We start from the raw sequence: 26,389 nt of genomic DNA on the forward strand, positions 1-26,389 counted from the left end.
GGTATCTTACATGCTCTTTGGCATCAATAGGAAGAAAAGCATGCATAAAAAAAGTGGGAATGTAAATTGGTACAGCCACTATGGAAAACAGTATGGAGTTTCCCCCCAAAATTGAAGATAGAACTACCATATGATCCAGCCATTCCACTTCTGTGTATATATCCAAAGAAAATGAAAACACTATCTCGAAAAGATATCTGCACTCTTATGTTCACTGCAGCATTATTTACAACAGCCAAGACATGGAAAACAATCTAAGCGTCTATCAGTGGATGAATGGATAAAGAAAATGTGGTGTGTATATATATATACATACACACACACAGACGCACACACGTAATGGATTATTATTCAGCCATAAAAAAGAAGGAACTCCTGACATTTGTGACAACGTGGATGGACCTTGAGGGCATAAAGCTAAGTGAGATAAGTGAAATAAGTCTGACAGAGAAGACATACTGTATGATCTCATTATATGTGGAATCCAAAAACAACTGAACTCAAAGTTACAGAGAACAGATTGGTGGTTGCCAAAGGCAGGAAGTGGAGGGTCGGGGAAATGGGCAAAGGTGGTGGAAAGGTAAAAATTTACAGTTATAAATAAATTCTGGGGATGTAGTGTACAGCACAGTGATTATAGTTAACAATACTGTATTGCATATCTGAAAGTTGCTAAGAAACTAAATCTTAAAAGTTCTCATCCCAAGGAAAAAAATTTATAACTCTGTGAGGTAACCGATGTTAATTAAACTTACTGTGGTAATAATTTCACAATCTATACACATAGCAAATCATTATATTGTACACTTTCGACTACAATGTTATATGTCAATTACACCTCAATAAAACTGGAAAAAAATAAAGAAAGGGAAAACATTAAAAAAAAAGTTTTTGTTTGGGTGTCCTATATGCTCTTTGTTATCAATATAAAGGAATGTATTATTTCAAAAGTCAGGAGACTCATTTAGAATTAAAGCAATAGACATCCAATTGCAGTAACAAGTGTTCTTATGTTTAAGCTTCTGAGTAGTATATATTTTGTCTTTCCTAATAGAATTCCCTAAGAGTTTTTTGAGGGCAGAGATAATATGTAATTCATTTCAATATCCCTTTACAGAGTCTAATCTTATGCATAGTAGGCACTTAATTATACTTAGGTTACTTAAAGAATTAAGTCAGAATTTTGGGTTATATAAAATTTATTGATCATATTTAATCTATGGTAATAGGATGGAAAGTTGTCAATATCAAAACCAAACCTCTCCAAGTGCAGCTGGCTATATTAAGAAAGGAAACAAAATCATATATATATACGTGATTATTTTTTTATTTTTATTTTTTTTAAAGATTGGCACCTGAGCTAACAACTGTTGCCAATCTATTTTTTTTTTCTTTCCGCTCTTTCTCCCCAAATTCCCCCAGTACATAATTGTATATTTTAGTTGTGGGTCCTTCCAGTTGTGGCATGTGGGACGCTGCCTCAATGTGGCCTGATGAGGAGTGCCATGTCCGTGCCCAGGATCCGAACCAGCGAAACCCTGGGCCGCCACAGTGGAGCACACAAACTTAACCACAGGGCCACGGGGCCGGCCCCCGTGATTATCTATATAAATAGATAGACACACATATATATAGTTTCTTATAAAGAAAATCAAACATGTCCATCTATGACCAGTTATAAAATAGTTTTCATTTGCCTCATGTTTTTCTGTAAATGAGGTGACAGATCTGACCCAAACTGGAAAAAAGATTCGGCTCCCTTCAATATTACTAGGATTGTTGTTTTGTCTTTAGATAGGCATAATGAAATAGATTTACTTTCTTTTCTTTTCCTTCAAATCAGCCAACTACCTCAGCATTATGCTAGGAACTGGGAAAGATTTAATTGTAAGATATGGTCCTTGTATGCAAAATGTTTACATCATTAGTGAAGATAAAACAGTGAATGATATAAGATACTATGCACATTTTCGTTCACTAGTTTGCAAATTTAAAAAATCACCTGGGAGTTTGCAGCAAAACAGTAAGAACTGAAATAGTTAAGGAAAAGCTTCAAACAGGAGTAAACTTTATACAGGTTCTTGAAGAAAAGGTAAAATCTGAGTAGGAAGAGAGAAGGGTAGAGGGCTTTTTGAATGAAGTAAATAATGGTACCAGAGGAGCAGACTTGAAAAAGTATGGTGTGTTTGAGAGAAAGACTGACTTCAACAGAGCAGAAAGAATGTGCCAAAGAACATAGGAAATGAAGCTGGATAAGTAGTGTGGGACAGATTAGAAAGGGCCTTGAAAGGCAGAAGAGGTTAGACTTAATGTGGTGGAAAACAGGGAACCAATGAAGCTTTCTGAAAAGGGGAGTGACATGGTAGAAGCAGTAGCATTTAAAGAAGTAAAGAAGGTTAATCAGGATGAGTTGGAAAAAGCAGCTGGAAGTGAAAGAAGGCAATTGTGGTAATCCAGGAACGAGGTGACAAGGGCCTGCGTAGGAGAGGTGCACAGAGACAGTGTGTTTCAGCTGCAATGTGATGGGCCCTAAAACTAAGATTGGGGATACAAGAGACAAGGAAGAGACAGACTAATCCAGGGTTTGGCTAACATGTGAAGGGGCTGTACTACAGATTAAGACCTGGAAATGTCAAACACTGGAAATATATTCACAAAGCCTAAATGTTTCTCAAGTACCCTATAAGTAGTTTCATTGTTTTGTTTAGCGAGTTTATTGCAGGTCCCCCCCCCCCCCAACTTCACATCTGCTTTGCTAACACAGCCCTATGAAAATCTGCTTACATAAAAATTAGTTGTTTCTCAATATATAAACAAAGTTAAGTGACCCATTACAGGATATGAACCCCCAGAGACTAAGATAGTGAAAACAGAAAAACATTCTTCTTTACTCAAACATATATTTTTTATTATCTGGTTCTGCCTCCCATCCCCTCCCCCCTGGGAAAAAACCCACAACATTTTTTTTTAGCTGATCTAAAGTCTTGAGACATACTCCTACCTTGATCTGAGAGTGATCTAGTCAGAAACAAACAAACAAACTCTTGAAAAAAATGAATTAAGAAATCAATACTTTGCCATGTTGCTTTCCTGAGTTGTGCTATCAAACTGGGAGGACATTCTCTTAAGTGAAAAACAAAAAGAAAAATGTTACTACAGATAAATTTGTTAGATTAACTAATTTTTTGGACTAATAATTATTTAAATCTACAATGAACTCTTCTCCTGCTTCCCCTCTCCCTTTAGAATGGGTAGTACATAATGTGGTAAGAGAAGAGGCATAAATAAGACCTGTAGATTCATTCGTCTGCTCCCATGGTGCTTTCTAAATACTTCTATTATTGTTAACACTGATTCTATTATCTATACGTGACTGCATGTATTGTTTTATATCTCTTCCCAAAATTATTTTCTGGGAGAGCTGTGAATAAGAATTGAAATGTCCAAAAATAAACATATCTATTATCACTCCCTGAGCTCTTCCTTTACTACGTCTGGCCAAACTTGTGCTTTTCATGCATAATCTCATTTAATCGTCACAACAATCTTGTCAGATAGGTGCCATGATTATGCCCATTTTACAGTTGAAGAAACTGAGGCTTTGGGAGTTAAGGGATTTGTACAAGGTCACAAAGCTTAAGCTAGTAAGTGGCAGACGTGGTCATCTGATATGTTCTTGTTGATTATTAGGTTATACTGCCAACCCTGAACATACATGACTGAAACCAAAAGTAAGAGATATAAGGAATCTGGACATGCTACTCACTGTGTGAAAGAGTTAGGAAGGGGCATCAATTCTAAGAACTGTGTCAGCAACGCAAATGGATAGATTCCTCGACTTACTTCTAACCTTCCCTTATACTGAAAGCGCTGCACTCTGTTCCTGAAGGAGAGTGGGACACTGCTATGAAATGGGAGTTAACTGTCCTCTCTTTTAGTAGGACACTTATATTACATTACTGTTTGATGGCATTGACAGGATCTCAATATCTCCTCAATTTGGTCACATTTTAAAAAAATGCTACCACTAAAATCAGCAAGATCAGGAATAACTAGGCTGGTTGGTGACATCAAAATGCTTGAAAAAATACTTTCTTAGTAGAATATCCAGTGACCTGAGCAACCTATGTAATTCCTACCAGTGACCCTGAAATAAACCAACATTTTAAGGAAACTTCTCAGTACATAAAGAATATTCATAAGAAGACACTTCTAAAAATAACTCTCCACTGTAATTCCCTCCTTATGCATCTGGGCAGAGATGTCATATTTCCTCCACAAAGCTTCCTTTTATGTTGCAACAGTAAGAATCTCAATTTTGAGCTGAACCAGAACAATCAAGAACTACAAACTCCTTCACAAAAGATGATTATTTTTAGTAGTATTTTACGTAAATTGTCTAAATATGATGAAATGCCTTACACTTTAACTCTGCAATACTTGTAACTAGAAAGTAAAGCAGTTATAAAGTTGTCTCTCCTCACTCCTCTTTTTTCTGCTAACACACGGTCTTCCACAAAAGCGTCAGTGTGATCTTTGCCGACTACAGATAAGGAATTTGACCATGGTAAACAAAACAATAGAAGATGAAGCACATGTCAAGTAATTCAGAAGTTTAAAACTTGTCATCTGTGTATGAAACCAGCAAACAGTTTTAACTGGTTAAATAAACATGTAGAAATGAATAGGATGCAGTTAGTAACTTCCACTTTTCCCTCCTACTAGTGGTGTTTTGGCAGGCAGCCATATAATCTGCAGTAATCTGTCACTACAGTGAAGACCTACCCACTTCCTTTGCTCCACCCCCATCCAAGCTATGACTGGGATACTTCTGGAGTGCTAACATAACATTCAGACAATCATAAAAGGCCTCCCTATCTATAAAAACTGCAATTTACATAATTTGTACTTTTATGTGTTTAACATTCATAAATCTTAAGGAAAAAAAACTGTATGACATCACATTTCAAAGATTATTTGAAAGTTTTAATCTCCTTTTTTATGTATTCGAAAGAATAGAGCTCCCAAATCAGTAATATCCACTGCAATGCTTTTTGAATGAAAATACATCCTACGTATAAGACTTTAATTTACACATCTACCATGGAAAGTATTAGGAATTTGGAAGTCAGGGTTATACATATTTCATTTAAACTTTGTTCCAAGAACCTAGTGAAACTGGTAAAGAAACTATTAAGGTAGCTTTCCTGGTTTATAAAATATTTTGCATTAACTTTTTACCATACAAACTATGAGATGTTAAATAAAAAATTATCTACTTTCCTACTTCACCTAATTTCATTTTATGCACTAGAGTAGTCCCATAAATTATTACCTCATGGCTAAAATATTTTATTTTTATACTTTAATAAGTAACTACCCTTATATATTAAAACAAAAAAAATGACAAGACAAAGTAAATTTGATCAAATCTGACTTTTCTGTCTCTAAATTTGGTATTACATTCAAGAAACTGCTCTGCATTCTATCCTATTTTCCCTTTCTGTAAAAGAAGAAAAATAAGAAGTGGCCTTGTTGCTATTTAAGATCTCTAGGATGAACAGTATGCTATTTTGAGTAGCTTAATTTTGAAATACTGTTTTACAGTAATAATATTCATTAGCATAAATTGCATTTATTTAATAAAGATGGCTTCAGTATATTTAAAATTTTTGTTTAAAAGACTCTTCTGACAAGATTTTGATATTTGATTTGCTGCTCGGTATTTATCTTACTTATCCAGGAGAAATGAGAAATCAAACGATTTTTGAAAAAAATTCCCACTAATACTTATTTGTAGAATATCAAACTACAAATTAAAATAAATAGAGTATATGAATCCAGTGACTTTTGAGGTTGCTTACTCTCAGCTGGACTTTGAGCTAAAGTCATAAATAGTCACATGACATTCAAAAAAGAGTTTATTAGCAATATGTAGACAAAAACCATATTTATAATAAAACATTAAATGTAAAACAAAACACCAAGCTTACTCACAGTACATCTTCTCAAATGTATTCCTACATTTCCAATCCAACATCCTAAAGACTAAAAATTCTTTCTTTAGCTACAGCAATCAGTAAGATTGCCCGAGACGGCTTTCTTTAAAGAGCTGCCTCTTATTCACTTAGGAAAGATAAAACTCAACTGAAGTTGTAAGAACACCATGCTATCTCCCGAGAAAGGAAGTTATTATAGACACGGTTTCATAAATGAGGCTTAAAGAGAGTACTTCCTGGTCAGACAGTTAACGTCAACAGCATTTTATACAGCTTTACATTTCAACGCTTCGGAAAGTACTTTCTAAAAACTTTTCCTGATTTTTTTTCTCCAGTCCCTACAAAAGAGGAATACTTGCTCAAGCTAAGCAAGTCTTAGGTAAAAATCCATGAAATTCTATCATTGCCTACCGTTATGGTATCACGTAAATATCAGAACCGGTTATTATTATTGATAATATCACCTTTAGATTTAATTATTTTACATTTATGCACCCTCCATCTCTCTCCTCCATGTGTGCTAGAGTGAGGTTTCACGGAACACAACAGTAGAAGGTAAAGAAAGAACTTAAAGGAGGACAACTCACCAATTCCTTGATAATGAAGAAAATGTAAACAGCCATTCACATTTAAATTTTCAAATTTAAAGTTAATTTTCTTTTAAACTTACATATTAAAAAGCTTCAAGAAACCCTGTACGATCCTAACAGGGAACTGCAGATAAAAACAGCGTGACCTGCGCGCTGCACATTACTATCGGTATTGCAAGCTGAAGTATTTCCTGTTACAACGCCCATTGGTTCCTACAGGTGCAAGTGCCTATGGGTGCTGCCGATTTAGCCTTCCTTTTGTAATTGAACCACTAAAGGAGATTTCAGGTTGGCACAATCAACGCTAAGAACTATTAGGGCAGAACTACTTTGGGCTAATATCAAGAGCCTCCCAAACAAGGTTGATTGTGAATTGATGATTACTTAATTCAAAAGGGCTGGAGAAAATTTATTTCAACAGACTTCCAATATTTTTCTAAGATGCACTCTTCCATTATTTTTCTAAGATGCACTGTTATTAAGAATGTATGTGACTTTACTCAACAAATATGTATTAATTGCTTTCTCTGTGCAAAGCACTGTTATAGGCACTAAGTATACACTAATGAACAAAACAAAGTCCCTGTGGTCATTCATACACTATCTGGAGACTTTTGACAATTTCATGTATAATGAAAAAACTTCCATAAAGATAGAGACTAAAGAAATTTGTATGGAAATTTGGAAAGTCAAACGTAGTGCTTATTACTAAAAAGCATTATAATTAAGGCTACCACCTTAAACCTAAAAGAACTTTTCCAAAACCTAGTACATAAAATTAGAATTCTTTACGTTTTCAATGTTTCAAAAAGGTTAGGTTTGAGGCAACGGCACATGTTCCAGCAGGGAAAAGGAAAAACTTCTCACCATGAGTCACCAGTGACTAAGTTCTTTTTAATTCAGGCTTAAAACACATTTCAAACCCAATTATTTGTACATGCAGAAAACTGATAACCCCAAATTAACATCAGAAGCTTGATTTGACCAATTTTCAGGGTTAATATCAACATCTAAGAAAAACACAAACGAAGCACTTTCAATAGAATAATGCCTCTGCCCTGAAGTTTGTTATAATTTTGGTCTTATTAGTCCTTAATGCCTATGGGCCATGTCAGCAAGCTTCCATTGGATTTCGTTACAATGAACACAGTTTTCTTAGATTTTAGTTAGATTGAGACACAATCATCTTGGATGTTGTGGTAGGAATGGCTTTTCTTTGTATTCAATAAAACAAAAATTTAGTAAATTCAAGGCTGCTCAAAAAACCCCCATGAAACCTAGAGAGTAAGTGTACAGATAAACTCTACTCTTCTAAGCTATACTTTACTTCCTCAGGATTTTACTTTCTATCTTGAAAAAACCAAAACCTTCTTTTTAGTCAACAAACTGGAGGAATTTCCAAAACTAAATTGATTTATTCAATCATTCAACAAATATTTATTGAGTACCTACTACATGCTAGGCACTGTTCTACCAGTTGGAGATACAATAATGAATAACAAAAATCTCTGCTTTCACAGAGTCTCATTTCTAGTGTAGGGATATAAGACAAACAAATTATTTGGTATGCAGAAGGTAGCACTATGGAGAAGAACGCAATTTGAAAGAAAGGGATAAAAATAAGTTTATTTGTTCACAATTGCATATATCACAAAGTAACGAACTTTAATTTGGAAGACTAGAGCATCAGAGCTCTCCCAGAATCTACCTCTGACTCAAGTGATCAATCGCTTTCTGTTGCAAATGACAATCTAATTTCATTTGTTGCTAATACCAAGAGAAAGGATAACAAAGTTCCAAAGACCTGAAGTTAGAACCCATTGCTTACAGATAAAAACATCACCTAAAGAAACAAAAATAACAAATCCCAAACACTCAAGAGTCAAAGGTCACTTTAGGGAATGTTTATCATGCGGAATATGAACATACAAGTTTCCAAATACTTGCTACCGTTGCCACTGAATTTACCAACTGTCAGGGTCAGAAGTCAATTCTTCACTTAAGAATTATCCCTGCTATCTTCACTGACAGCAATAATTATATTTAATTTTTTTTTCTTTTTTGGTGAGGAAGATTGGCCCTGAGCTAACATCTGTTGACAATCTTCCCATTTTTTTTCTCCCCAAAGCCCCAGTACATAGTTGTATATCCTGGTTGTAAATCCCTCTAGTTCTTCTATGTGGGTTGTTGCCACAGCATGGCTTGATGAGCAGTGTGTAGGTCCACACCTAGGATCCGAACAGGTGAACCCTGGGCCACTGAAGCAAAGCACGTGAACTTAACCACTACGCCACTGGGCCAGCCCCTAAACATCATTTTTGAACCTAAAATAAGTATCTAAATTTAACATAATTCAACAAATAATTATTGAGCAGATACTAGTTGCAAGACACTTCGTTAGATGCGTAAGACACTGTCCTTTTAAAATCAAGAAGATGGACATCTAGGAAGGATAAGACAAGTACAAATCCTATAATGTAATATCAGGGCGAACATTAGTGTAATAAGAAAACCTGCAAAGCAAGTACTTAGGGAATTCAAAGGAGACAGTACCAAGGAGGATGATCAGAGAAAGCCTCATAAAAGATGGCCTTAAAGGCAGGTCTGAAAAATGAGGAACAGAAAGCATTCTAGGGAAAAGAAATGGCAGGAACAAAGACCTGAAGATGGCAAATCAGTAAGTGCTTTGCCAGTAAGCAGGCTGGTCTGGTTAGATATAAATATGGATTACGGGGCAACAGGAACCTAAAAACGGGTTGATAAATCTGTAATGAATTCAGATTTACAGTACGGTAATTCAGATTCAGTACAGTGGGCCATGGGAAATTATTAAAGGTTTTGAACATGTGAGTGACAAAATCAGAGCTGCACTTTAGGGAGAATAAGACAGCAACAGCGTATATAGGAAGGATGAAAAAGGAAAGGAGACTGGAAAACTGTCACAGCAGTCCTTCCCTAGCACCATAGTAAGGCTCTTCCCTCCTTGGGCCATTTAAGAGGTAGAAAGTGGAAAGTGTACTGAGTTGAAAACACAGATTTAGGTCATAGTGGTCAAGTTGACCATTGTCTGTATGACCTTGAGAAGTCACTTACCCTCACTGAGTCTCAATTTCCCTATGTGTGATCTATTAAGTATTCTTTTTGGAGTCAAGAACCATGGAATTCAGCAATTGATCACACACTGAGAGTAGACCAAAAACAGCAATAAAAAATTATTTCAAGTGATTAAAATAATAAGCAGCTACCATTTATTAAACACTTCCTATGCCTCTGTCACTGTGCTTGGTGCTTTACATAAATTGCTTCATATATTCCTTATAAGAATCCCGTGAGGTACATATTCTTATTTTACAGACGAGAGAATTGAGGCCTTAAGACTTAAGTAGCTTACCCAAGGTAAGCCAGCTGGCAAGCAACAAAGCCAAAATAGGTGCCTAGGTCTCTCTGAGTCTAAGGCTCTTTCTCCTTCCAGTGTATCATGCTGTATTTTATTCTGCCTTGATTAGTGCTATCTATTGTTATGGGTAAATAAAAAGTATTTGAGTTGTCATAAGCCTTGACTGCTAAGGACTTAAGCCATGTCATTAGACAGAAAGTGAAACATATAAAAATATACTGCACAGAGTCCTAGTTTGATCTGGAAATAAAAGGTTATCCCACTGCCCATCGAAAATAGTGGAAGGAAGTAAAACCGAAGTTTTTCAATTAGTGCTTTGATAACTGACTAAAATATTAAGCACAACAAAACGTACACCATGAGGTTGATTTTGCTATCCATCATTTCACTAAGGCCAGAGGGGAAGTGAAAGGGCCCAAAACACTAGACGCCAGAGTGTAAATTCCCAGTGTTAGGGGCTAACACCACATGGGCCACACCTTTGTTTACTGGGAGTAGGTTTTGCTAGGTATAAAATGTTTATTCCAAGGCATTTTCCTTCTCTCACTCATTCTGGGGATGAAAAATGTGTATTTGTGAGATGCCTGACAATGGTTAGGAGACTGATCCTTGTTAACAAATCAAGAAATGGACCCCTAAGTCATTCTGTTGCAAAATAGAAATAATTTATAAAGACTTTAAATATACTCCAATGACTCTAACAAATCATAAGTCACAAAAAAAATACATGAAGTTAATTTATAAACTATTCAGGTAACTTTAACAACATATAACTGGAATTATAAAATTTATCAATTTAATTCCTATTGGTTATCATAAAATTTCTCAATAGTCGTTGTTTTTAATTTGGTACTCAGGGCTTGGAAATAAATTATATCACATTTGGTCCATTCAACATATCTATAATCATAATTAGACAGATACTTTTTTTCCTATGATTTTTTTCACTGCCTTTTTTTACTAAGCTGAATCTGAGTTTAAGAAACAGTAACAAACTTTTAGTATATCCTCACAAATAACAAAGCAACCAATTGAATGAATGATAAAGCTAAATAATCACAAACTAAACTCCCTGTGCTGAAATGCAGTTGTACAATATCCCACAACTTAAAACGAATTTGAAACTATCCTCTCTGATTGACAGGAAACCCTCATTGAAGATCGAAAAGAAGTCTTATGAAAAGAACTCTTAGGAGAATAACAAACCACTTTTACATGGAAGCTTTCTTTCTTTCTGTCTGTCTGTCAGTCTGTTTTATTTTTGGGAGGAGGGAAGAAACAGACTGGAGGAAAAGATTATAAAGGAAAGAAGCTTTTAACTAAGACTAAAATAAAAGTACCAATATGTAGTTTTCATTCATTCTCCTAATAACTACTGAAACCAACAAATATGAACACTGGCAAGCAATGAGAACTTTTCTTCAAGTTGGCTTACACATTAAACAAAATTAGCTATCAAGGTAGACTCTGAGATTACAATGGTTTGACTGTATATGACTCAAGTGGTAAAGAAAGTGTAAAACGGGTTATTGTATTTACTGGGCAGTACTTGCATCCTGCTAAGCTAAGAGTAAGACTAGTTTAAGAACTCCAAACCAAAACCAACTTACATGCTGTGGTTGCTATAACCACACATATGGAAATATAAGGCTCCGTCTTAATCTCTTCTTTTGATTATATTTTTTAGTAGGAAAGAAATAGTTTAAATGAGCATAGGTCTAATGACTTCATATATTTATAGTTTCTCATAGCATAGTTTTATTTTGTCAAACAAATGAAAATAAATTCCCACAGAATTCTTACCATCCTACCCACCCAGGAATAAACAGTTATTATAGGCCCTTCCTATCACTGAAAATTACAATGAATTGCAATGAATATTACAAGGAATCTCTCTTTATCGTCTCTGGATCAATATCATAATGTAATGTGGTTCAGATGACTGCTTTAGTAATCACTCAGGGGAGTATCACAACACTTTCTTTTCTTACAAGGAAATAAACTTACTGTTTTGTCATAAGAAACTACCATTTGTACCAGTCAGAAATGAGCTAACAAGTATGACAAAAGAGCCTATCTGCTCAAACGTTCCCATCACTTTGTAGAATTGTCAGCACTGAGATTCCCAATCCTTCTACAGACTGTGTCCTATGTTACACGCAGTACATAACGAATATACGCCCCTTGGAAACACCCTCTTGAGGTAACTGACCTGATTTTTCCTTGAATTCTACCTAGGGTTCTGGAAAAATAAACTTAGTGTCAAAAACTTACACTCAATACACCTTAAATAAATCACAGTGCCTCATGTTTTCAGTTTGTATTTGCTACTGTTGCTCCTCTCATCTCCATAACTTCCATATCTTAGGTGAGGACTTCTAGTTGGTGGCATTTTCAGAACCACATCAAGTGCCACACTTTCTGAAGCCATGTAAGAACTTTCCTGTGTCAGGTAATATCAAATAAAATCCCCAAATGGCACAGTTCCTCTACTTATTATCACCATGATAAAAATGACTTGAGGAATGTTGTTGGGATTTAAATAGGCAGTGCTGTGGAAGCCTTTTGCATTGTCTTTGGGAAATAATGCAGCATTTCTTTCTTCCTCTTAGTTGAAGCTGGTCATTACTAACCATGGGCAAAGTCTTCTAAGACATATTCTAAACCTGAAGCAAAGAAGATAGCTAAATAACTGCGAAATGATATTGTAATTACATTTTCCATTATTTTCCCCAAACCATCATTTTCTAAGTCTGCTTTATAAAAAAAAGAAACCAGTCGAAGAGAGAAGGTGTGAGGAGAAGCAACACACAGAGAAAAAGGGGTCAAAAAATTCAAATGCAAAACTGCTGGCACCAGCATAACAAAGAATGTGCATTCAAGAGAACATTGGAAAGGCAGGCAGGGAGGTATTAACATATCCTAAGTACTGTGAACAACTAGCGTGGTCATTAGTTTAATTTTCACACCTGTCAAAGGAGGAGGCTGCCCCCCAATTCCCACCCCCTACTGCTTTCCACTATTTGTTTTAGCATTTTAATAGACACACACCTGCCTCCCACCAGGACATACAGTGTCTGGTTTAAATAGGCTTATCTCTCTCCTTAGCTTGTCCTGGAATTATGCCTGAAGCTCAGTCCTGGTAGCTTGTAGGATGCGAAGTCTACTTGGATGGTCCTGTTAGTTTAGCGACTCCAATACTTTCAATACTTTTTCCAATACTTTTCAAACTTTAGTTTGACCTTCCCACTATCCCCCACACATCAAAGTTAAACAGCTAAACTTAGTATATAGTTCCTTTAAATCTGCATTGTAAACATTGGCACTGGTGTGCTGCCAAATCTGAAAGTTTCTTAGCTCCTTGTGCTAAAATGAAAAATACAGGGTCTATCAAAATAAACATCCTAATTAATGCAAAACCTGGGTCTCCAAAAGGAGCCCTTTCCCTTTCAACTTGTTAGTGGTGGGTAGGAGCGCTCGCCAACTTTTCACGTTCTGATGAAGCTGTTAAGGTCGGGAAGCCCCTCACTTTCAGGGCATGCACGTCCAACTCAGCAACGAATGGGAAGCCAGGGGGCCAGCGGGGAGAGGACCAGCGATTCGTCTCTCTCGATCTTTCCAGATCTCTGTGCTTCTGCCAGACCCTCCGGCCCGCGCGCTCTACTTGGGAGATGTTTCATTACATAATCCGTGTTCCACCGAGTCACCCACAGAGTCACGGGGGCGCAGGCTGTCCCACACCCCACACACTGCCCTTAGGGAGATCGGCTCACCGGGGACCCTGGGAGCAGCGCGCTCCCCTCTCCTCTGGGTCCGGCGGTCCCAACTCGGCCGAGACTGCGACCCTGACCCGAGCTCCCTCGCCTCTCCCACGCAGGGCCGGGCCGCGCGTCCACTCGCACGCTCAGAAGCCCTCCTCGGGGTCCCCTCACCGTCCCAAGCCCCCTGGAGGTCCCCCATCATACCCGCTGTCCCGGCCCCTCTCAGTCCCTTCTCCAGACTCGCTGTCCTATCCCCTCTCCGGGACCACCACTCAGCCCTGCTGTCCCGGCCACTCTCAGGGACCCCTCCCTCAGCCCTGTTGCCCTAGCCCCTCTCGGGACCACCCCCCAAAACCGCTGTCCCGGCCACTCTCGGGACCACCCTTAGATCCGCTGTCCCGGCCCCTGCTGGGGTTCCCTCTCTTCAGACTCGCTGTCCCAGCCCGTCTCGGGGTCCCCCGTCAGACCCGCTCTCCTGGCCTCTCTCGGGTCCCCCTCAGACCCGCCGTCCCGACCCCTCTCCGGGTCTCCACTCCACAGTCGGGACTGTCAGACCCGCTCCCGGAACTCCCCTCACTCGGGTCCTCGCCGACCTCACTCTGCCCAGGGTCCCCTCGCCTGGGCTCACACTGTCACTGCCCCGCGCCCCGGTGCTCTCACCTCAGACCTGCTGTCACCACCCCCGGGCCCGGCGTCGCCGCCGCCGCTTCCTCTCCCACACTTGTTCCCGAGTCGCTCTTCTGCCGCTTGTCCCCCAGAGGATCCCCGGGTCCGGTCGCTGAGGGCCCAGTGCGGCCGCGGGGAGCCTCCGCCCGCGGTCTCCGCGTCGGGTCCCACTCTCTCGCGCAGGATCCCGCCGCCGGGCGCCACACGGACCCTCCCGCGGCCGCCGCTGCTGCTGTCCGAGGTGCGGCTCCTGCCAGGGGTGGCCAATCGCACCCGACTGCGCCGAGCGCGCTCCGCCCCGCCGTCTCAGGCGCCCGCCCCCTGCCCCCGACCACGCCCCCAGCTCGGCTCCGATAGGCTCTCTACTGACCTTCCCTGATCGCGGGGCATAGGCCTGGGGCCGGATATAGGCACTTGATTGGAGGCGCCTGGGAAGCAAGAGCGGTCGATGGCGCCTAAGGATTGGCGGACTTGACGGGAGGCGGGACGAGGCGGGACGGGGCGGGGCGGGGCTTCCTCAGACGCGGAAGACCTTGCAACTTCAGTTACCCGCGGGCCCGCCTGGGGTGCGGTCAGCCTTGTTTGTGCTGCGGTGGGGTCAAAGTTCATGGCACTCCTCCCTAAGCCTTTACTTTTCTTGGGAGACTCCCAGAGGCCGAGGCCTTCTGGGATTCCCCGGGACCACCGTGCTGGAGCCTTCGAGGGGGTCCCCGTTCCCCCGCTACACCTTGCACAGCTTTCTAAGTAATTCTGCCGTCAATTAATACAGCATTGATCTACTCAGGACTTGTAAATATTTCCTGGATTTTAACTTTTGTATCTTTGGCAAGGGAGTTGCCCTTCCTTGCATGCGTTCAACAGACGTCACTTTAATGCTGTTGGGAAAAAATAAAATCTATATATAGATGCATACTCTGCACAACTAGGTGTTCAACACTGATGGGTCACGTTCTGATAGTACAAGGATAAAGCTCTAGATGTACTGTTTGTAGGTTTTGATTATCATTGTGACAGGAGGAACAGGAACTGTGTGATAGAGGAACCCTTGTTAGCTTTAGCGAGGCTTCAGGCTATTCAACATACTCTTTTTCAGGGCAACTGTTTTAATGATTCTGTGTGAACTAATGGCCAAAGTATAATGAATTTTGTCCCAAGTGCAACCTGTGAAAACCAGAGACCCGTCTTGACCCAAGCTGAAAGATGGTGCCAGACAGGGGTCAGAGTGCATCATATTACTCAGCGCCATGCTTTCTGTTTTTGTGAAACTGGATATGTTGATTAAATCAATACTGGGAACTGAAAACTGCTTTCCTTGACCTTAAACCCCAAAGTTTATGGACCTTGACAATTTAGTGTTTTATCAAGAAATTGTTTCATTTCAGGAACACAGTTTGATCCTAGGCCTTGTCAGACGTATACAGGACTTCTCTCTCAGAAAACTCTCCATCATTAACTCCTTTGTTTTAACTTCCACTGACAAAATTGGTGTTCTAAAAACACTCTACATGTTTTCACTAGTGTTTTAAAATCATGCCCCATTTTAATTACAATGCTTGCCTTTAAAGTTTAAGATTGAGCATGAGGGTATGCAGAGTGGGCCTGCGGAAACAGGGCTGGCAGGACTTCATTTGAGACGGGTTCTGAAGTACATGTCTCCTGAGCAGCGTGACTGAGTGCCATCTTAGGAAGGGATGCAGAGAGATTTCAAGGTGGTAAAACTTGGTTTAGAGGGAACTTGATTTTTATAGGCCTAGAGAGTCTGTCCAAAAGCATTATATTAAACAACTGTAAAGGTGGGTAAGACTAAAGTCATGCAGGGATTTTTTTTGACTAGGTACTCCTTCTCTAAAGAGTATTTATTAGTTAAGAACTCATCCTACCAACTCTGCAGTTGACAATATGAATGGAAGAAATAGGGTGAGTTTTCACCACCCAAGCGTTCAGCTGCGTCTGTCCATATAAAAAAGAAATGCATGACCATTAACAGATGTTATTTGCAATCAAGAAGATAGAAATAAAACATAAGCAAAATAAAAATCCCAACGTCTTGAAAAGAAACCACTTAGCAATGAAATCAGCTCTTTTCTTTTGATTCATATCAACGAACTCTAATTTCTAAAATGTTGCTGCCTTTTCTGGTCTATGATTATTGCTACTGATAGCAACTCAGTTGCTCAATATAGTTGATTACAGATAATTTAGATGTGATCTAACAGCATAAGAAAAGAAAATGACTTCATCTTTTGGACAAGAGACAGTTCTGAAATCTTAGTTTAAATATAGATGGTGGGCCCACAGTGAACCTTGAGAATGACTCTTATTTAGAAGGAGCTTCAGAAGATCTCTGAACTCCTGGAAAGACACTGGAGCATTCCATTCTGGAAATTCTTGACTTTTGGTGGGAGGAAAAACCCTTCACAAATAGAGCCAAGATTTTAATTAAAGTAAAAAATCAGAGATGTTAAATGTGATGAGCATAAATTTTTTCACTTTCATTAGACTCTATGGGGTCCAATTCAGAGATAAATTTGGGCACGAAGGATCTGAGAATCAGAATATTAGGTTCCACCCCGGCTTTTATATCTGTCTACTTGTAAGTTACCTTTTCTGTGGAGACTTGGGTGCAACAAAAAGAGTAGGGTTACTTTGGACAAACCGTTAAACATCTCTGGGCCCTTTCCCTCGTTACACACAACTGGACAAAGGACACCCTAAATGTGTTCATTAAGCAAAGCTTATAACACTGTGTCCCCTTCTACTCAGAGGAAATCACACGAATTAATTCATGCAGATATTCAGTTCTCGTTTTCTAAATTTCCACATAGCACCTTCCTTACATTAGCCTAATTAACTTCCTGTAGACAAATGTTTCACTCGCTCAGTTGACAGTTGATTAGCAAGTTATTGGATTGGGCAAAACCACCTTTTAAAAACTTAATAGTCTAAGAAATATGAGGGCCTGGGTCTGAGACTCTAAACATGGCAGATTGAATGCTACCATTTTTAAGGCAAGCGACAGCTCTTTTCTCATCTGTAGGATCGGGAGAACACCTTATTGAGTAAACCTCTACAAACAGAAAGGACTTCCACCGAATGGAGAAATACCGTTTTGCTGACCCCAGAATGGAATATTAGCATCCTCGTCTTTTAGTTTTTAATAAAACTCCAATTAGGGGAGGAGCCGGCTCCTTTTCTTCGAGATGATCACGCAAACTCTAGATGTCTGGGTTTCCCGACCTATAAAGGGGATGGTTCATGTCGTTCACCCGTTTAAATTAAAGAAGAGACACTTCCACCTGCCGGGAGCCTTTCAAACCCTCTGCTTCTCAGGTCGCTAACGATCCTCGCTTTAGTTCTGGGTCCAGGCGCCGCCTGGCGGCTGTTGCCGGAAGTCGCCTCTGCGCTTCGGGGTCCTGGCCGCGGCCAAGCCTGCCCAAGGATTTGCCTAATTCTAGAGATCCTGCCTCCGCCCCTTCCCACCACCCGAGGAGGATTTTAAGACGACCATGAAGGGGCTGGAGTTAAGGCGAAGGGGACGTCCGGCGGCCTCTCTACTCCCTTTAGGATGGCGGAGTCAGGCGGTCCTCGGGCAGCTCGCGACCCGGAAGTCGCCGCCGGCGCGAGGCCCCCGTTGCCGAGCGCGGGCGCGAGGGGCGGAGCTTGGCGGAGCAGGGGAAGGGGTCGCCGCGGCTCCCGCTCTTCGAGTTGGCGGCTCCCTCGGGCGCTGCTAGGCGGAAGTCGGGTCCGCAGGGCGGGTGGCCGCGGTCGCCCGGCGGCACGCTCAGCTGCGGTCAGGGGCGACATGAGTGCCGCGGGGCTGTTGGCTCCGGCCCCGGCCCCGGCCGGAGCGCCGCCGGCCGCGGAGTACTACCCTGAGGAGGACGAGGAGCTGGAGAGCGCCGAGGAGGACGAGCGCAGCTGCCGGGGCCGCGAGTCCGACGAAGGTGCGTCGTTGGCCCGCTGGGCAGCCCAGGCAAGGGTGGGACCGCTGTGGGAGGGGGTGGGGCTGCATGGGAGAGGGGCGGGGCGACCTCTGGGGTTTGGGGTCGGTAGAGGGGCAGCTGCGAGGAGCGCGGCTCCAGGAAGTAAGGAGAAGCCGTGGGTACGTTGTCCCCCACAGTTATGGGGAGAAGGGACTTAGCTGTTCTCAGAGCTGCAGGTCCCTTATGATCTTGCCTCGCTCCCCCCAACAGTCTGGTGGAACCTCAGGTGTTCACTGGGTGGAATGAGAAAGCCGTCCACTGAGTGCACTGAGTACTCCTTCTCTTTAGTTCCTGAGAGGCTCAGAGCAAATCCCAGTTTGGCTTCCTGCTTCCCAAGTTGCTCCCTCCCACCCCGGGGAAATGCTTCAGCCAGCCTTGCTTTGGGCAGTGCGGCGCAGGATTGAGGGTGCAGGTTGGTTAAAAGAATGGGGCCTGGAATCAGCCGGATCAAATTCGGTCTAAATTTGGCTCACTTAACCCAGCCTTGTGACGTTAGACAAGTTAAGCTCCCGAGCCTCAGTTTCCCCAACTGTAATGGAGCCCTTGGTAGTACCTCCTTCCTAGGTAGGTCTAAGGAGTAAATGAGATGAGCATAAGTACTTGGCCTGATACCCAGTAAATACTCAGTAGATGTTTTCACGTTGAGGAAACAGGTTTAGGAGATAGGGATTTGCTTAATGATGCCCAGGTGTTGTGTTTTCAGTTCGGCGCTCTTAATATTATGTTACTGCCTCGCAGAGCCTGGCTTTGCCGGCTGGGCTTTACAGTTTGGCAAGTGTGAGGGACGCTCTTTTTGAGGGATTGAGGAAGGAGCTGTCTGCAGGCCGAGAAAGGTGAAGAAACAGAAAAGGACGAGAGAAGAAAGAGGAGACGAAAGAGAGGCCAATATATGGATAGAATATTCTGGCCCCAAATAGGGCTGTGGAGCGGAAGCTGGACCAGCTGCCTGGAATGAGGAGTATGTTTCATTCATCTCGGTTCCTCGAGTGCCGGGTACTGTGACTGGCTGGCATATGACAGGAACTCACTGAAGGTTTCTTGCCTGAAGGAGAGAAGAAGGGTTTGTGGAGAATTGGGATCTGCAGCAGCCTTTAGAAAGACAGCTGCAAATGCAGACGTAAAGTTGAAAGGAACTGATTGCATTTGGTTAAACAACGTTTGAAGACAAGGTTTAACCAGAGATTTTCAATATGAATCACTTGCGCTGCTTTTACTGCCCACAAGGGGGAGCGTTGAAGCCAAAGTTGATTTTTTCCCCTCAAGTAGGGCTGTTGAAATTATGTAGACACACTGGCCATTTGCCTATTCTGAGAATAGTGTTTAAAATGTTCTGAAACAGTTACTGTTTGTTCTTCTTGTCTCCTGCCTTCTCCCTTCAGTTGTAACTTTGGAAATGTTTCGGTTATCAGAGTTCAGTTAGTTGGTTTGGATTCTCCTTTGTATATATGTGATGTAAAATCTGTTAAGGGAGTCAAACTGGGCAGCTGCCAGAAGGGAATGTACATATCAGATTTTTTTTGAGTAGTGAGCAAGGCTTGGCTGCCTGTAGTTTTCCAGTCTTAACACCCACATCTCCTGTCCCTGAACTGCCAGCGTTGGTTCTGCAGAAGTAGCAGCCTTGACCATGACTGCCTCTGTCTGATGCACACTGTTCTATGGCTGCACTTCAGAAAATGGCAAGCTGTTTGCATAAATCTGGCTGTGTGTAAGTTGGAAATGGAATTTTCTTTGCTAACGTAACCGTATGTCATATTTTTGGTTGATGGTTTCACACAGGCCGGCAGTGAGTAGAAGTTCAGTTTACAGAAGTAAGTGTCATTGTGTCAGATGATACCACCTCTGAATTATGATTTTAACGAGCTTTTCTTCCCCAATTTTACTTAGACACTGAGGATGCTAGTGAAACTGACCTGGCAAAGCATGACGAGGAAGACTATGTAGAAATGAAGGAACAGTGAGTAGGATTTTCATATTTCTTTTTTGGAATACAGAATTGACAAGGAAATCTTTATAGTGACCTTGCGTGCGTGGTTTTGACCTTAGTGCTTCCAAAGACCATGGATGTTTGTGCGATTACCCCTTTAGATTTGTCACATTTAATCAGTCTTTCTGTTACAAGAATCTTTTGAGGGTAGGCTAATAAGAACCTCGAGGGAAATGATGCCGGGGAATAAGGCCATATTATAGGAGAGAACTGTTTTCCATTTCTTCATTTTTTTTTTTTTTTTTTTTTAGATGTGAAAACCATTGTTCAGAGAGGGTAACTGGTGTCTCACAGCTGCTGGGTTCTCAGATGGGCTTGACCCCACCAACCATGACTGCCTGCTAGAAGGTGTGCTAGGTGTCAGAGAGCTCAGGGAGTCCAGGGCCGGAGAGCAGGGCGCCTGACTCCTGCTCCGGTGTCCTTTCTGCTTACCCCACATCCACACCCAAGCCTTCCTGTTGTCTTCAACAGAGTCGCAACGAAATATGCCCAGGGAAATTAAAACCATTCACTTTTATTGTAAACACAGATGCAGGACAGTATAAAATATATCCAGTAAGTGTTTATTGAATGTATTTTGAGGATCTTGATTTGATTTTTCAGATTCTTTGTCTTTAAACTAGAAGATCCACATTCCTTTCTTTATAGATCATATTTGCAAATGTTTTGTGACCATCCTCTGGATTCTGTCATCCTTTTCAAGCTTTGGAACCCAAAGGGATAATTCAGCTAAGTCTGATCAGTGCTGAATAAAGAAGGATTACTTTAATAATTCATGTGGTTTTTCTCACAGCCTCATCCCTGAAACTACTTGCTTTTTATTTTATTTTTATTCTCTTCAGGCTTTTTACCCATTGACCTTAACCCATTTGAGATGTATTTTCACATACCTATTCTTTTACCCTGTATGTGATCTCAAAGAATCTGAATTTTTGTTTGTTTCCTTCTTCAATCTGTTAATATTTCATTTTGAAGACAGACTGAATTCAAAGGTGTTGTCTGGCACACTCACTGTGGTGGGAAATTTAACACACTGTGTTCCAAATACTTCTTGTGAGCAGTTTACACATCTGTTCCCTTTCCTGTACTTGATATGTTTGAGCATTTTTGTTTTTTTTTGCTGAGGAAGAGTCACCCTGAGCTAACATCTGTTGCCAATGTTCCTCTTTTTGCTTGAGGAAGATTCACCCTGAGCTAACATCTATACCAGTCTTCCTCTGTTTTGTATGTGGGTCACCACCACAGCATGGCCACCAACAAGTGCTGTAGGTCTGCACTGGCAAACTGAAGCCAGGCTGCCACAGTGGAGCGTGCTGAACTTAACCACTAGGCGACGGGGCTGGCCCCATGGTTAAGCATTCTTTTAAGACAATCTTTTAATTGAATGTGCCTCCTTAATATTTGATAGTATAGAAAATAATTTTTATTAAAATTGAATGCCTTGTGTAATTCAAAGTGAGCATAGAGAGCGCATCAGAATTCTCCCTAAAAGACCATCTGGGTAATTCTCAGATTCCACCTCCTCTTTCCTCAACCTGTAGATAGGTGGGGTGTATTTGAGGCCCTTACCTGAGCAATCCAAAGGCTATTGTGTCCGTTCTCTGTTGGATGGTGTTCTTGCACATTCCAAATCTTGTTTCTGTCAGTGTGAGATTGGGGGTGTTTTTCAGGTAGAAGCAAAAATACTACTGAAATGTGATTTATGTGTGGAATCCACCGTTCAGACAGACTTGGCAGAGTGTATAATTGCCTATGATCCATTTCGTGTCGGGGGGAAAAGAACAACATGCCAGATCCTTTGGCTTTGTGTGTGCTGTGTGTTCTTATCCAGCTGGGACTGCAAATAAATCCTGCATTTTAACTTTCACTGAATTATTGTCATTTCTCTGATCCTGAAAGAATAGTGCTTTTAAAACTGACATGAAGGTTTATTAACTTGGTGCTTACACAGCTATGCTATCTATATAAAAATCGTGCTGAAGGCGTAATCTTACGCCTTTGGAACTTATAATCTAATTGTAGAGTTGATGTAAGAGCTGTGTTTAATGCCTTTCTACATTTTCTTGTATATGTTACTTATGCTTCTAAATCTAGAAGGAAATGGCATCACACTTTCAATTTTTCTTTGTGTGTTCTTTGCCTAATTCTGTTTATTACTGTCACTTATTAAAATCTGCGTATCTTCATATTTGTAGATTTCAGACTGATTCTCTAAAGGTCGAGTAACACAGGAGAATCTACAAAATTAGAATATGATTTGAAAACACAAAATTCTTGTCCATTTCTGATCCCTTTAGCTGCTCGTCCATTTTAAACCCGCCAGCGGACTTTGATTTTCTCACTCCATGAAGAACGTCAGTGACATTCCCATAACAACCCAGGTAGTTCCTGTGTGTGGGTTCTTTTGGAATTATTAAGGTTATTTCTTTGAGTGTGGCTTTCCCTTTTTTACAGGATGTATCAGGATAAACTGGCTTCTCTCAAGAGACAGTTGCAGCAACTTCAGGAAGGTTGGTGTGTGATTTAATTATTTCTAAAGACTTCTTCATGTTGCAAACCTTTGAAATCTGTGTATTTCACTTCTCTGTGGGAGTGTCTTAAAATTTGGTCTGGATGATTTTAGCTGTCCAGTACACATTTTGCTATCTTCTGTCAGTAAAGGGGCGATTTTCAAACTTTTTTGAAATCTCACTTAGGGCCTCTGTAGAGCATGAACTGAAGACTGCTGTGCCTAACGCTAGCCATTTTTAGGAGAGATGTTGTTACCAGAGAATAAATAAGATGGTACTGTTCTTTCCAAACTAAATGGTAGTGACCTGTGGGTTTTCTTCACTATCTTCTTTTTCGCTTGGTAAACTAAAAGTGGATTGTGTCCTGTCACATGTTTCCCACTAAAGGTAGTTCAGCGTGGAGGTGAAGAGCATGGGCTCTCCAGTCCCATCACTGGTTTGAATCCCAACTTCACTACTTTCTAGAAATTGGACGTTGGGCACACCTCTTTCTCTTGCTTAATTTGTTTTCTCATCTTTGAAATGAAGAAAATGAAAGGTGAGGTTATGCATGAGGAGTGACTAGCACTGTCAGGCACACTATGAGAACTCAGGGACCGTTAGCTGCTGCCATTAGCTCTTGGGTTTCATTTTCTGGAGTCCCCTTCTCAGTGAAACTGCTTTTCCACTAGGTACTTTTATTGCTTGGACTAGCCCATCTTAATATTGATTTCTGCTTAATAGTGGAAAATGTTCCCATGAGTTGCCATCACATACCTTTGTTTGAGTTTTATTTTTTCTTTCCATGATAATGAAAGTGTTGCCAGAGGAAGAAATATATTCCACTCTAGCAAGTCTTTAAGGCATGCCTGGCAAGGCTGGGTGAGGGATTTTGAAAAAGATACCATTAATATATCCTATTAAAGCATTATGATCAAGAAATGCTTCTCCTTCTAGTGGGACCTTCATAATTAGCTGCTTTGGGGAGGAGCAGTGAAATGAGTAGAGATTTGGTAAGAATCTGTAACTGAGCTGTTGAGTATTGTCACTAGCCATGTGCGGCTATTTAAATTTAATTAAATTAATAACTTAGGTCCTCAGTTGCACTAGCCGCATTTCACCTGCTCAATAGCCACATGGGACTAGTGGCTACCATATTAGACAGTGCAATGTAGAACGTTTCCACCGTTAAAGAGAAAGTTCTGCTAGATGGCGTTCATCTGGACGTTACTGAAGGGGAAGGAGCTTTTTCCTGGAAAGGGAGGCCCATTGACTCAAACTGTAGCAGCAAGGAGTCAGACTCCCTAGGGGATGCCTGCGCCTTTCTCCCCTTCACTTGCTGGAGAGTTTAGTCCATGTGGGGTGATGTCTGCTGAGTGCCTTGGTTGAGAACCAGAGTCCAGCTGGCTCTGTGTATGCCTTTCCTTGGTTTGTGTTTTACTGTCATGTTACTAAAACAGTCATTGGTGGTGCTAGGAAATAATTTTGGGAACCAAAATGTGGAGCAGATTGGTCTTCACAGTAACTTTTTATTTTGTAAATCTCAATATCAGGTACATTACAGGAATATCAGAAAAGGATGAAAAAACTAGATCAACAGTACAGAGAGAGAATACGAAATGCAGGTAAGCCTCTAGGTTAAATGGAAAAAAATCACCTTCACACTTTCCTCCTTTTGCTGATCATTGATGTAATGTGGCCATAAGAGCTGTTCTCCAAAATGTATCTCGGCTATCCCATTGCGGGGAAAGTTTTGGGGAAGAGAGCTGCAGTTATGTCAGACTAGTTCATGTGTTTTCCAGTGGCCAGTGAGGGGCCTGTAGTTGAGGTTATTAGGGGTGCCTCCTGGCAGTTGGGTTGTGCTCCCTGGTGCCCCAAGAGAGGTCTTGCACATCTTTATGATGTCTGCGTGGCTGGCTTAGTGGGCCATCAGAGGAGGCGACGTGGAAAAGGATTGTAGGTTGTTTCACGCCTATTTTTTAAGTTTGCTTCTTCTGGTATTTTGTGCTCTGGGAGGAAAGGGTGTCCTCATGTTTTTTCCCTCAAATATTGTATTATAAGCACTTAAAGAATAAGAGGATGCTTTTGGTCTGTTGTACACAGTAAATGTATTCGTTCAGCAAAGATTTGTTGAGCATCTGCTACATGTAAACTCTGTGAGTGATATAAAGTGTGTAACACATTGTCCTTGACTTTAGGAAACTCACTGTTCCATTGACAAAAGATATCTAAATGTGTAAAATTAAGGAACATTGTGAGTTAAATAAAGAATCTTGCAGAAAGTAAGATGTCACGACAGTTGAAAGTGTATAAACACAGATTAAACACAGATTCCTGTGCTTACAGGAAATCTGTTGTGTTAAATTTTGAAGCTCTTCATCAGCCAGCATTTTGAGTGCCAGCGTGGTGCATGTTCCTGCTGTGGCAGAAGTAATGTTGGCTTTTAAAATGGGGTTGGAGGCTGCTGTCATCTTGCTTTCTGGTCCAGTGACTCCAACTTTCTGTCGATGCAACCCTTCCTTCTCTTCCCCACTGAGTAGATGTCCAGTTACTCCAGTAGATAGAAAAGGAGCTGAAAGGTGTGGCGGGCACTAGGAAAATGGAGATACAGCCATCAGCCTTCTGCCCATCCACGTCCCGCCTGCCCCTGTGGTGACCCCCCACTCAGCTCTGAGTTCCTGAGGCATCTCCTTGGGACATCTGGGAAATCCTCACCCATCTTCCTGGAGTGTCCTTTTAGCAGGGAAAGGAGGTGGCGCCATGAAGGGTGCGGTCCTAGGGTTAGGTCTTCCTCCCATCACTTTAGGTCTCGTGCTTTTAAGCAAGTTACATGCTCTTGGAGCCTCAGTTTCCCCATCTGTAGAGGGGAATACTGATACCTCATGGAACTGGTTTAAGATGTAAGTAAGGAAAGAAAATTGATGTGAACCATTTTTCTTAAGCTAGAACTGCAGGTGAGTATTGACTTGCTTTTCTTTTTTTTTTTTTTGAGGAAGATTAGCCCTGAGCTACCTACTGCTAGTCCTCCTCTTTTTGCTGAGGAACCCTGGCCCTGAGCTAACATCTGTGCCCATCTTCCTCTACTTTATATGTGGGACGCCTACTACAGCATGGTGTGCCAAACGGTGCCATGTCTGCACCCGGGATCCGAACTGGCGAACCCTGGGCCACCGAGAAGCAGAACGTGCGCACTTAACCGCTGTGCCCCGGGTCCAGTCCCTGACTTGTTTTTCTTAATTCCACTCTCAGCTCTGTTCTCCTGTGTTCATCCATAAACATTTCTCCCTCTCCCTGGTAAAAATGCAGATGCGGTCCTAAATCAGTCATGTCTTGAGCTTTAAAAAGCACATTCTGTGCAGAAATAGCTCACCTGCCTTAGTCGTGTCTGGTGTCTTGCTGCTTTAACAAAAACAACCTCCACCAACTCGAAGGGTTAGTTGTCGGTTTCACTTGTTGGTGCAGGTGTGATTTCTCAGAGTGGCACAAACTTCAGATGTCCAGCCCATTCGTGCGTGGTACA

At 41.3% G+C, this 26,389-nt stretch overlaps 2 protein-coding genes across 7 annotated transcripts in view; one reads left to right on the forward strand and one right to left on the reverse strand.

Moving 5' to 3' along the window:
• TAOK3 (TAO kinase 3) overlaps positions 1 to 14,742 on the reverse strand; it is a 169,097-nt gene extending 154,355 nt beyond the window's left edge. The window contains exon 1 of one of the 4 annotated variants that reach the window (XM_014854724.3): positions 14,408 to 14,742. The gene's annotated coding sequence lies outside the window, so the exon portion shown is untranslated. Of the gene's footprint in view, positions 1 to 5,997; positions 6,184 to 6,586; positions 6,795 to 14,407 lie in introns of those variants that run through there. The other 3 variants (XM_070516157.1, XM_070516158.1, XM_070516159.1) reach the window with 3 other exon arrangements.
• Positions 14,743 to 18,033: 3,291 nt separating this feature from the next.
• SUDS3 (SDS3 homolog, SIN3A corepressor complex component) overlaps positions 18,034 to 26,389 on the forward strand; it is a 34,170-nt gene continuing 25,814 nt past the window's right edge. For 2 of the 3 annotated variants that reach the window (XM_044775783.2, XM_014854727.3), the window contains exons 1-4: positions 18,035 to 18,357; positions 20,281 to 20,350; positions 22,835 to 22,890; positions 24,423 to 24,494. In XM_044775783.2, the coding sequence (XP_044631718.1) occupies positions 18,216 to 18,357; positions 20,281 to 20,350; positions 22,835 to 22,890; positions 24,423 to 24,494 (340 nt within the window). In that variant the 5' untranslated portion in view covers positions 18,035 to 18,215. Of the gene's footprint in view, positions 18,358 to 20,280; positions 20,351 to 22,834; positions 22,891 to 24,422; positions 24,495 to 26,389 lie in introns of all 3 variants that reach the window. The other variant, XM_044775781.2, reaches the window with a different exon arrangement.

The sequence above is a fragment of the Equus asinus genome, chromosome 8 (assembly GCF_041296235.1).
Source record: "Equus asinus isolate D_3611 breed Donkey chromosome 8, EquAss-T2T_v2, whole genome shotgun sequence".
Taxonomy (NCBI): Eukaryota; Metazoa; Chordata; class Mammalia; order Perissodactyla; family Equidae; genus Equus; species Equus asinus.